General features: G+C 39.9%; 1 protein-coding gene across 3 annotated transcripts in view; it reads right to left on the bottom strand.

The window, feature by feature from the left end:
- The window catches only part of NUSAP1 (nucleolar and spindle associated protein 1), a 30,404-nt gene that overhangs the window by 9,940 nt on the left and 7,686 nt on the right, over positions 1 to 12,778 (bottom strand). Inside the window, exons 4-8 of one of the 3 annotated variants that reach the window (XM_027553588.1) lie at positions 11,449 to 11,605; positions 6,287 to 6,385; positions 5,047 to 5,156; positions 1,411 to 1,601; positions 99 to 256 (exon numbers count right to left, since the gene is read on the bottom strand). In XM_027553588.1, coding sequence (XP_027409389.1) covers positions 99 to 256; positions 1,411 to 1,601; positions 5,047 to 5,156; positions 6,287 to 6,385; positions 11,449 to 11,605 — 715 coding nt within the window. Of the gene's footprint in view, positions 1 to 98; positions 257 to 1,410; positions 1,602 to 5,046; positions 5,157 to 6,286; positions 6,386 to 11,448; positions 11,609 to 12,778 lie in introns of all 3 variants that reach the window. The other 2 variants (XM_027553587.1, XM_027553589.1) reach the window with 2 other exon arrangements.

Raw genomic sequence — 12,778 nt, 5'->3', positions numbered from 1 at the left:
CTATAGATATGGAGAGGCTTTAAAGAAACAATCCTATTAGGATGTTACATGGCTTAAAAATGAAGCAGAAGTGTGGGGAGGGGGGTTTGTCTCTTTACCAGCAACAGATTCACCCCTTGTGGTCTTTAACTTGTGTGTCCCAAGCACAGCCTGGCCTTTTGGGGTATTCACAGACGTGGTCACATGTGGAGACTTTCTGGCTGGAGTCTTGGTCAGTGAACGCTTATGCTCATTATCTTTAGTAGCAGCTGAAAACCTAAATAGTGGGGAATAAGACGTGAGTACTTGTGTCAAGAGTAACTTGGGCTGAGCTTATAAACACCACCACCTACCCTTCACCAAGCACGGAAAGGGCCTCAGTATAACTTGTTATACAAATGAACCTCTTTCACAGAATGTGAATGTTTTTAAACAATGATGCTACAGCAAGTCATTTATCAACTTCTGTTACTTGTAAAATATGGTTTTGTACTCTCTACTCTCCCTGCCTTGGCCAATGACAGTATAAAGCAGAATTCAAAGGAGACACCTAAGGGCCTCAAGTTTCAGGTGTACTTGAAGAAGCTCCCTTTCTCCTCCTGATGAGGGCAAGTCAGAGGGATTGGGAGACCACTAAGATTCTACAACAGAATTAAGAAAACAGATGTGTATGAATGGTTCTGCTACCATGTCCAGGCTGTTCTGTATCCTGCAGGAAGCAAGGACCAGCCCTTGACCATGGTGTTCTTAAATATTAATAAATACAATCAGAACTGCCAAGTATAGGTACCTCATATTCCAAGCTAACTCAATAAATAGAATTCCAAACTCAAGGGCCTTTTTCAGCTTTTAAAAACTATGTCTAATATTGCACATGTTGGGGAAGTATTACCATGCACCACTGCTATTAAATGCAGCAATGCCCTTAATAAAGAAAAAAGGAGCCTGAAGATCTTCCTCTGTGGGGATGGTCACAGTTGAGGGCTACCCTGATGCCAGGAAAGGCATAAGCAAAGAAAACAGGGATTAATGGCATGAGGTGGCTATGCTGCTGCACTACCTAGTGGGCTACGATGTTCACACTTCAGTTCTTTAGTTCACCACATTGAGACATTTTCAGCTTCATTGATATTTAAGTCAATGGAAAAATTTATATAGACATCTTTGCAGACATACATTAAATTAATAAAGTAAAATATCCATGTTATCTTTTCTATCTTTACTTATGAATCCAATGTTAAGAAAGTTGGATAAAACAAGAAAACACAAATTTAAAGGAAAAAAGATTAACTTAAATGTTTGCTGTTCTATTCCAATCCTTTCTCCTTTTCATCCACTCTAAAACATTTGATGTAGTCCTCCTGAAATGTATTAAAAGCGATAAAGCCTTTGAGACCTCACCCTGGATTCCAGTTTGGAGCTCTTCTTTACCTGACATTCATCTTAGCTGCCGAGAGAGCAGAGCGCTTGGCTGACCCCTTCACACACAAGGTGCTCCGGCCTGCGTGGGGCCGGCCTTGCGAGCGCCGCTGGCTGCCAGGGGTACAAGCCACAGAGAGTCTTCCTCGGGCAGGAACTGGAGTTGCCGGCACTCCCTTAGTGACGGGCTGCCTCTGGAGAACCTGAAATGCAGCACATTAAAGCCTGGCCTCTTAGACAGTATTGTCTTCTGGGCAAAGTGCAGGAGAGTGCCCCATTCATTCCATTTCATCCTCACTTTTAAGCCTGTCATCCTTCCTTGTCTACTACCTCACCCCATCCTATCTGCCTGGCAGGCTGGGTGGTTTTCTACACCTGTGCTGCTAAGATGGCTCTGATTTCATAGAAACTTCTAGTTCTGCTGTGTTACAGAAAGCCCTTTGTAGCTCCCATGTCCCCAGGTATTTTCTCACTAGAGAGAGCAGGTGGCTACAGTCCCCCATGGCCAGAGATGGGGGATAAATGGTTCTCTTGGAAAGATGGTTCCTTTGACAGCATGATATGCAGTTTATTAAATATAAACTCAAAGAAGAACCTACTGTGTAAAAAGCTTATGAAATCTACAAATAATTACTCCCCAACCCAACCCTAGCTCTCCAATAGCTTTTTAAAGTTCTTTTTTAAAAACCTAAAGAAAAAGAAAGGAAGGGGAATGCTTTCCATAAAACAGCAGGGAAGGGTTTCACTTATGTTATCTTTTTTAGATACAGTCAAAGCACAAAGAATGATGGAATGTTTTACTATCATTAGTCTAAGCTCTGCTGCAGGCAGAAGAAATCTAACTTCACTAACTGACAACAGAAATAGGACTATGGGAATTGACAATGTAGAGCCAAAAGAAACATTCTGATTATAGCCTATGAATACAAGGAAGCAGAGAATTACATTAAGTTCTCATTTTAACATACAAGCAGAAGAGATTCATGTTGTAAGATGAATTTAAAAGTAGAATATTTAGTAAATATGTATCTTTACTGTAAGCTAAGAACTCAGGTTAGATGTTTTAAGTATACTGTTATATGTAATCACACCATTTGTTTTCTTCTTTCTCCTAAAATTCCCACTTTCTACACTGTCTCCTCACAATTCACTTGGTGCCAAAACCATCAACTCTGCATCTTTGCTTGAGCAACTTAAAATGTTCAAGTGATTCTACTCACAGTGAGTACCAATCTTTCTGGCTTTTCAGGTAGAATATTATGCTGACTCTAGTAGCACTATTTTGTTTGCAATGTATCTAATAAATTTCTCCCTTTCTTTTAGCAAAAAAATCCTGTTTTAACAAAGCAAGGAGCTCAGTCATAACATACATAAAAATAAAAATGGGGGTTAAAGATTAACATAGGGAAAATAATAAAAGCAGTAAAAATAAAAGCATATTTTTATGATCTTGGGACAGGAAGGGCAACACAAAACCCTCAGTTTTAAAAGGAAAAGTTGTAAAGTTTAATAAAACAATAAAACCTTCCACAAGGGAAGATACCATTAATACAGTTAAAAAGATAAACTGTGGGAAAGTATTTAGAACATATAGTACATAATATTCGTCATTCATATAGATAAGTGGCTCATAAATTGGCAAAAATTAAGAAAAAGCAAATTCACAGAAAACCAACCAATTATATCATATAAAGATTTGTAACATGAACATGTAACATCTGATGATCAGAGAAATGAAAATTCAATTGGGTTTTTTTTTCCATATATTATCAAAGATTAAAAAATTTGATCATTCCCACTGTTAGCAAAATAAACAGGCATCTTGGGGCACAAAGTCTGGGATCCCATTGTAGAGGAGCCATCAGGCAACTAATCGTGGAGATAGTCATTAGTCACAGCCAAGATGATTCTCCCTAGATCTCTGTTCACTTCTTACTGTCTATCACTCTCCAAAAGACCAGCCCCCAAACATATCAACTGTTAAGAAAACCATATTAGCTATGGTGAAGTCCCCATCATCGTTTTTTATTTAGTCTCCAAATAGATCATACCAAATAGCCCATCTCATCAGGTAATTCCTGATTAAACAGTGACACTGGGGTGGGATTTGTAGAACTAAACTCATTCAGATGGGACTGTCAACTAAGAAACAAGATAAGCTACTCATTTATTCAACACATCTTCAAGGCGACACTCAAGTTTATGGTTAAAGCAGTTGTTCTGCCCTTACCTTTTACCTAGAAAATTAATTCATCCATATCATGTGTACAGAGAGCTTGACTTTAATATAGTTTTTAAGTAGACTCAGCTTCATGGTAAGGAAAATGAGTGGCTCTCTTTCCAGGCATATTTGCAGCTAGCTCATGCCTGTGCAGAGAAAGAAGCTATCTCCTTTCTATAAAGCATCAGCAGGCCACTCCCCTCTCCCTTACTCCCAGGATGGGCCTCTTGTCCCAGTATTCAGTAATGAATGCTCTGATACTTAGTGATGAATGCTGTAACTTAGCCCTTGTTAAAATTTACAAGTCTTCTTATGGACTCGTCTCTGGATTGTCCACCCATGTTGTTAGATCAATATGAAGAGATGGAGACGTTTAATGCCTTGACTTGGGGATGCTCCTGCTTGCTATAAGGTTGATAACACTGTCTTCAACTGTGGTAACAGTGGTTTTATAAACACTGTTCAAGTGAACATTTATTATCCAAGATTAAGTCTCTAAGAACCATGTATTTTTTTGTTTGTTTGTTTTTTAATTATTTAGAGATTATCCAGTGCATTTCCCAATTGGCACGGGTATCAGAAAACTCAAAACTCAACTCAGTAACTGATATAGCAGACACTGTACGTGCTAACAGTGCTCATTTCTGCCCTTTGTAGAACAGCTCTATACTGTATTGTGCTGTAATACCACAAACTGGCTCAAATTCTTTGAGAAATAGGCAGGTTATTATGTATTATTAAATTAAAGAATGTTTCCCATCCAAATGTGAGGCACCCCTTTAACACCAGATACCATGTAAGGCAGTAACATCAACTTCCTGGGATGTTATTAACTCACTACTCTTCTGCTAACTCAACCTCGGGGTTGACTTCACCTTCTCTTACTCAAAAGACTTTGAGTTCAGCACTATCTGGTCTGAAGGCCCCCAGTCCAGGGAGCTCAGTTATGACAGTAAGCCTTCAAGCTAGCCACTGTTAGCCACCCCTTTTCCCTTTGGGTTAGAGACAGGAAAAGAAGGTGGCTTCAGCCATAAATCAGTTTTTCCCCAACAAAAGTGAAAGGCACAATGTCTGATTGTGGAAAACAGAGTAACTTATTGCTATTTTGGAATTCTTCCTTTCTTTTGTTCTTTTTTATTTTACTATTTACTTTAAATATTTTTCTATTTTAAAAAATTTAAAAAGTTATATTTTCTTAATGTTTTTTCTTTCTTTTTAATTATTTTTTATAGTAAAGATTCACTGCTTTATCTGGAGGGTTTTGAAAATTCTCAAAAACAAATTTAAAATAATAAAAATACATTAAACTCAAATCTTTTCCAGTAATAGAATAATAGAAAGCTAGTTGTATTAACCATGCTATGTAATACACAATATCAACATTAAAATCAAACAGTACCACTAAGAACATAATTTTATCAGCATACCTTCAGTTCATTAAATGAATTGTGTTCTTCAAAATGTTTCTTTTTTCTCTCAACATATTGATCAATGGACTCCATTTCCTTAAAACGAGCCTCGTGAAGCTTCTTAAAGTCTAGAGTATTTCCCCAAATATGAAAATTAATAACAAGACAAAATCCATTTATTCACCTTCCTTATGTTTTTCTATTAACATTTATTCTCATCTCAGTATTCCTAATATTCAACTTCAAACATCATTTTTGCTAAAATTTGAATTTCAAAACGTTTAGTTTTTGGAAACTCAGGAAAAAAGCATATTCATCTTATAAACTATCAAACACTGACAATCTCTCCATTTCACTGCCTACTGACATCTTGGTTTAGTCCAGAGGATAAGAAAAGATTAACAGATTTGTCCTCCACCTCACCAATTAATTAATGGCCTTTACTTAAATTTGACATTTTATAATGCTAAGAGGAGAAGGCAATGGCACCCCACTCCAGTACTCTTGTCTGGAAAATCTCATGGATAGAGGAGCCTGGTGGGCTGCAGTCCATGGGGTCGCACAGAGTCGGACACGACTGAGCGACTTCACTTTCACTTTTTACTTTCATGCATTGGAGAAGGAAATGGCAACCCACTCCAGTGTTCTTGCCTGGAGAATCCCAGGGATGGGGGAGCCTGGTGGGCTGCCATCTATGGGGTCGCACAGAGTCAGACACGACTGCAGCGACTTAGCAGCAGCAGCAGCAATGTTAAGAAGATAAGGGAATGCTAAGAAGAGAAGGGAATTTATAATGCTAAGAAGAGAAGGGAATGGCAACCAATTCCAGCATTCTTGTCTGGAGAACCCCATGGACAGAGGAGTCTGGTGGGCTACAGTCCATGGGGTTGAAAAGAGTCAGACATGACTAAGTGACTAAGCATAATGCTAAGAAAGCTCTATGCCAAGGACTGGCAAATTTTGTCTGTAAAGGGGCAGACAATAAATATTTTATGCTTGACAGCCACACACAATGTGGTCTCTGAGTTATGTTCCTTCTTTTATACAATGCTTTACAACTGTAAGAGACATTCTTAGCTCAGGGCTGTAAGGCAGGCCAAGACGGGCAACAGTTTACCTCTGCTCTGTGAGATTCTAATTGATTACATTCTCACTAAGAATAAGTAATAGAATTTCTAATACATGCTGAGCAGCATTTTAAGTATTCTAAATATACCCACAATCAACATTCTATGTGCCAGGCAACAGAGTAACTTACTTGGAGTAGTGCTTGCAGTTTTATTTTTTCCAGGTTTGGAAAACCCATCTGTGTAGAGAGACTTCTTTCTTTTTGAAGGTACCCTTGGGTCTTCATTACCTGAATCCAAAGATACAGAACTAATGAAAGATTTCTAAAAATTATTCCCATGAAGAAATGTAACAGAAACTAACACTGTAAAGCAATTATACTTCAATTTAAAAAAAGGTAAGTTAACATGGAGCATTTTCATGTGCTAGTCTCCGGCAAGGCTGTGGGAGAAATAGTATGTAAGGAGCACAAAGAATTAGTTATAGCATCACCACATTTTTAGCTCATATTCCAAGCAGACAGAAATTTTGTGCTTCCTGTATAGCTATATAAGCCTATCAGAAATTTAAAAACACTTTTCCAGAACTTTTGCTATGAACATGTCTAGATGTTTTAACGAGAACGATAAAAATCACACAATTCCACCAGCCTAAGAAACACTATTATCATTCTGGCATATTTTCTCAGGTCCTTTGCTTCTATGCTTGTTTTGCTTTTGTTCTTTAAATCTAGTTAAGATCATGATGTGTATAATGGTTGCTATTTCCCTCTACTTATCTTCCACATTCTAATATTATTTTTATTTATTTATTTATTTTTTTTTTACAGGTTCATTTCAGAGCCTCCATAGTGAGAAATACACTCTATGGGCCTCTACTTGGCAACAAGTTATTTTCCATTGCACACTTGAACTCAGATTTTATTTCTTAATTTACAGCATTAGGTTTTTTTTTTTAATGCCTACCGCAGGGTTTGTGGGATCTTAGTTCCTCAACCAGGGATGGAACCCCACTGTGAAAGCACCAAGTCCTAACCACTGGACAGCCAGAGAATTCCGTAGTTTTTTGTTTTTTTTTTCTAATTTGAAAGGACATTTTGTGTGTGTGTGGTTAAAAACACATGACATAAATTTTACCACTTAATCATTAAGTGTATAATCCAGTTGTGTTAATTACATTCACCGTTGTGCAAGCAATTTCCAGAACTCTCTACTCTTGAAAAATGGAACCTTTATACTCACTAAACATGAATGGAAAACAAAAAAAACTTAAAGTTTATCAGTATGGATTTGAGGCGTACTGACACACATATGTTATGCAACTGGGGGTGGCCATTCATGGTTGAGGCTAGGTGGTAAGTACTTAGGATTCTAAATTGTATGCTATTTTCTGTATTTTTCTATACTTTTGTGTAAGTCTGAACACTTCCATAATAAAAATTTTTAAATATTCATTATGTCTTCGGTTTACCAAGTAATGACCAAACCAAAAATACATTTATTAGGCCTCATCATGCCTTATCGTGGTGTGGGCTCATGCTCTGCCAAGAACTATAAAATCCTTAAAATTGATGCGTTGTACACTGGGGTGGGGCGACTCTCCTCCCCCACCCCCACCCCACCCCCGCCCCGCCCCGCTCCCCTGTACCACGCTTTTATGGCTGTCTTTGGCTAGCTCCTGCTCTTTCAACCCATTCTTCGGATGGAGATGACTTGGCGGTCTCATCCTCCATCTCCATTCATCCTCTCACTCTCAATTTCCGACCAGCTCAGGCCTCCCCTCCGAGCTCCAGACCCTGCGTGTTCCCCGCCACGGCTCCTTCCTCCTTTCCCTCCCCATCCAGGGACCCCCGCGTCGAATCCCCCAGACCAGGATTTGGGCCTCCTCGGCATCTCCCACTGGGCTTCAGTTCGGGGGCCTCTACCTGCTCCACTCGACTGTCCTCCCGGCCACATCCCCGCACTGTTTTTCTCTATGGACGAGTGCATGACTCGTCCCTCCCCCACAAAAGTACCCCGAGGGGTCCTGGCTAGACAGCCGGGAACTTGAGAGTTGAAGCCCGCCCAAGGAGAGGCCCCGGTCTCGCTCGGCGCCCCAACCCAGACCATGCCTCGGGAGGCCGGGAGCGTGAAGCCGGCCCGAGGGAGTCACGGCCGGGAGCCTAGGGACAATTCCTGAGCCGACGAGGCCCAGGCTCGAACTAATATTATTTTTAGTTTGAGGTAATTTACTAAATACTGTGTAAGTGACTTTTCAAGAAATGCTACTTATGAAGTCATACATCCTTAACGTTTCCCAATGCATCTGAAAAACAAGACAAAAGAATGAATGGATAGAGCTGGAGGGGCTGCAGTGGCTTTTGCTTGGACCTTGGCCATGAAATAGGATATGTAAAGAGTCAGAGCCACTCTTCACAGCACGCTTATTATAAATGAAAATATAATAACTACAACAAAGGAACAACCTAGCAGACACCTCTATAACCAAGTGATGCACGTTAACAAGACTGGTCATAGGACAAACCAAACAATACCTGTGCCCTCTGGGGTGCTGACTATGAAGGACACTGTGTCCTAGTTTGTGGGATTCTTGCCAATAGGGCATGATCTGATTCTAACCATCAACAACATTAGACAAACTAAGTCAGAGGACCCAAGAAACTGGTCTGTATTTTAAAAACGTCAACACACTGGGAGACAAAGGAAGGCTGAGGAACTGTTCCATATTAAAATAGTTTAAAGAGGCATGGCAACAAAATGCCAAGACTGAGTCTGCCTTTGTTTTAAGGGACACTGCTGGGATGAAATCTAAATAAGCCTGTCTAAATAAGGTTAGTTATCAAGTCTCATACTTTCTAGCCTCAGATGTCTCCTTACTCTCAAAAATTGAGGACCCCAAAGAATTTTTGTTCATGTATCAATATGTACCATACTAGACTTAAAACTAAGACATTTAAAGATATTTGATTCACTAAAAATATACCCACTATACCTTAACATAATTAAAAATGACTAAAGTTTCTAAATAAAAAAAATGAGTAGAGTGGTTATTTTTTCTTTTCTTTTACAATTTCTTTAACGTCTGATAATAAAAGGCAGCTGGATTCGCTCATCTGCTCCTGCATACACTATGTTGTGATATATTGTTCTGGTTGAAGAAATACATGAAAACAAATTTTGCCATATACAGCTACGTGGTTAAAAGTGAAGACTATTTAATGGCCTTTTAAGATAATTGTGGATATTCTTCTTTGATACTATACCAAACCTTGACAAGTGGTTGTTTGTTAGAGGTTAACTATCATGTGGAATATGAACTGCACTCTGTACATTTGTGAGAAAAAGTCCTTATGTTTTAAGAAACACACAGAAATATTTAAGGATAAAAAGGCATATATCTGAAACTTACTCTCAAGCAGTTTATGAAAAAATGTATACAACACATGTAAGTATGTATATACATATATAAGTAGAAAAGTAAAGCAAATATGGCAAAATATTAATATTTGTGAAATCTACGTGAAAGATATATAGGAACTCGTGTTACTGTTCTTACAACTTCATGTCTAAAATTATGTCAAAATAAAATTTAAAAAATTCCTCTCACCAGAAACTACATGATCCGATTTTTCTCCTTCAGACAGCCTGCACTTCAGTGGGCAAACCTGACTTACAGGATCTACCCTCATTTTTCCCATGCCTTCAAATCTGAGTCCTAGGGGTAAGTCTTCTCGACAACGTGATTGGTGGAATACCAGACATTTGTAATTCTACACCCACCTCTGACTCTGTCATATTGCTTTACATTCCCCTCATCTCAAGATTTCAAAGCGGGTTTATGAGGCATATGCATCAGAATTACCTGGGGATGCTTATTAAATCTGCAGAATTTCAAGCTCACCTCAGACCTACTGAATTAGAATCTCTACTCCTTTAACTTTCTAAATTTAGTAACACATTCAAAATGCTGGGGAAGATGGGAAGGCTCAGCGTTAGAAATTCTGCATTAAACTGCTTGGTGGACATGAGTGGATCATTTCTCTCCCAGTCCCCTCAGGCAGACATCAGGTCCCAGACAGACTACTGGGATGAAGCAAACACTGAGACATTGCTGCAACTGGCAGGCCACCTGAGGGATGAAATCAGAAAGCGCCAAGTCCTATTAGGTAAAGGGGAACTGAAGTTTTCTGGCCTTTTTTTTTTTTTTGGTGGCCACACCATGAACCATGTGGGATCTTAATTCCCTGACCAGGGACAGAACCCACGCCCCACTCAGTGGAATGAAGGAGTCCTAACCACTGAACTGCCAGGGATGTCTTCTGGCTTTACTAAAACAAACATTTAGTTGAGCAGGTTTAGAGAAGAAGTTTTTAGGTTACAGACTAAGTAAAATATACATTTATCATAATAAAACAGTCACACTGCTGGGAAGGTAGACCATGAAGATCCCTTTTAATTGTCCTACTTGAGGGGGCTAACAGGCCTTTGTACCTGTCTCTGGAGCAGGCCAGAAGGAGCTAATGGGTAGAATGTGGGTTCCCCTCACCCTGCCTAGCGATTAACTGCCTGAAACTTTCCAGCTATCACTCTTATTCTGGTTTCTACCAGTTGTTAAAGGTGACCCGATGGCCTGCTACACTTGGTTCTAACTTTTGCTCTCACTGCAGAACGCTGTGAAATTCTATATAGTGCTATAATGGGTGGAACAGTTTTCCCGAAAGAGATAAGCTGAAGTCTTGATGTCTGGTAACTGTGCAATGACCTTATTTGGAAAGGTTCTTTGTAGATGTAATCAGCTTAAGCTGAGGTCACTGGGATAGACCTGGGCTTCCCAGGTGATGCAGTGAGAAAGAACCTGCCTGCCACTGCAGGAGATGTAGGAGACGCAGGGTTCGACCCTGGGTCAGGAAGATCCCCTGGAGTGGGAAATGTCAACCTGCTCCGATATTCTTGCCTGGAGAATCCCATGAACAGAGGAGCCTGGTGGGCTACAGTCCACGGGGCTGCAAAGAGTCAAACGTGACACACACAATCCAATATAACTGGTATCCTTTTAAGACAATATAAAGAATAAGGACACACACAGAGAATGCCACATGACGAAGAGGCAGAGATTTAGCTGCAAGCCAAGGTCTAGAACCACCACCAGAGGTTCAAAGCGGCCAGGAAGGATTCTCCCCAATGTGGAAGAGAATGGCCCTACTGACAGCTTAATTTTAGACTCTAGCCTCTAGAACTGTGAGAGAATAAATTTCTAAGTTGCCCAGTTTGTGGCACTTTGTTACGGCAGTCCTAGGGAACTAAAGCACAGTCACCCTAGCAATTTTAGATTTTTAAAAAATTACTTGCATACCATCTCTTCCATGTTTTCCTGAGGACACCGTATTCTCATCTCCTTGACTCTCGTTGGGTAAAGAAGGAACTTCTACAGCAGTTCTGAGAACCTGGTTTTCATGCTTTTCTTGATTCTGGGATTTAGTAGGGCCACATAGTTTTATCTCTGAATGATTCTGCTAGAAATTTTAAAAAGAAATAAATTATTTAAATGACAAATAATCACATTTGAAAATTTCCATGAGTAATCTGAAAAAGTCTCATCACAAGAAAAATTTAACTATGTGAGGAGATGGATGTTAAGTGAACACTGTATATACTGTGAAATGATCATCCCAAATATTGAATCATTACATTGTACACCCAAAACTGATAGTGTGTTATGTGTCAGTTATACTTCAATTAAAAAAAATATCATTAGGGACTTCTCTGGTAGTCCAGTGGTTAAGAATCCGCCTTCCAGTGCAGGGGACATGGGTTCAATCCCTGGTGGGGGAACTAAGATCCCACATGCTGCAGGGAAACTAAGCCAGTGAACTGCAAATGAGGAGCCTACAAGTCACAACAAAGACCCAGCACAGCCAAAAGAAAAAAAAATATATCATTTAAAACACCGCTTATCCCTGATGGCTCAGATGGTAAAGCATCTGCCTGCAATGTGGGAGACCCGGGTTCGATCCCTAGGTTGGGAAGATCCCCTGGAGAAGGAAATGGCAACCCACTCCAGTACTCTTGCCTGGAAAATCCCATGGACTGAGGAGCCTGGCAGGCTACAGTCCATGGGGTCACAAAGAGTCGGACACGACTGAGTGACTTCACTTTATAGTCAGACATAAAAAAAGGAAAGAAAAAAGTAATCACTGCCTTCCAAAGATAGGTACCAAATGGAGGGGGAAAAGGAGTTACAGAAAGAAAAGGAAGAGACTAAGCTCTTTCTGAATGGCAGATCGGGTTCTCTGCCTCACCACGTGTTGTGAGAATGTGCGTTTGGGCGTAGGAGAGACTAGGGCCAACTGGAGGCATACATGGCAGAGGAAGCCCTTGGAGGGAGGAGAAACCAACACTGAAGGACCTCGACAGGCTGACGAGTAAGGTCCTACACAAAGCTAGAACATAAAAGTTAGGACCGTCTTGCAAAAGTTACATATGAATGAGAGGATAATAAAACCAGAATCCTCTCAAAGCCAGTGGGGGAAGTGCCTGGAATCATATGACCACACTGCTCAAAGACTAAGCTGATCACTAGGCCCAGGACAAGTTAGGAAGGAAGAAAAAAAAATATTGTATTTGATACTGATATCTCTTTCCTTCTTATTTACTATACACCTCATTTAAGTAAACACTTAATG

The sequence above is a fragment of the Bos indicus x Bos taurus genome, chromosome 10 (genome assembly GCF_003369695.1).
Source record: "Bos indicus x Bos taurus breed Angus x Brahman F1 hybrid chromosome 10, Bos_hybrid_MaternalHap_v2.0, whole genome shotgun sequence".
In the NCBI taxonomy this organism is placed as follows: Eukaryota; Metazoa; Chordata; class Mammalia; order Artiodactyla; family Bovidae; genus Bos; species Bos indicus x Bos taurus.
The sequence above is the reverse complement of the archived record's forward strand: the minus strand, read 5'-3'. Positions and strand labels throughout refer to the sequence as shown.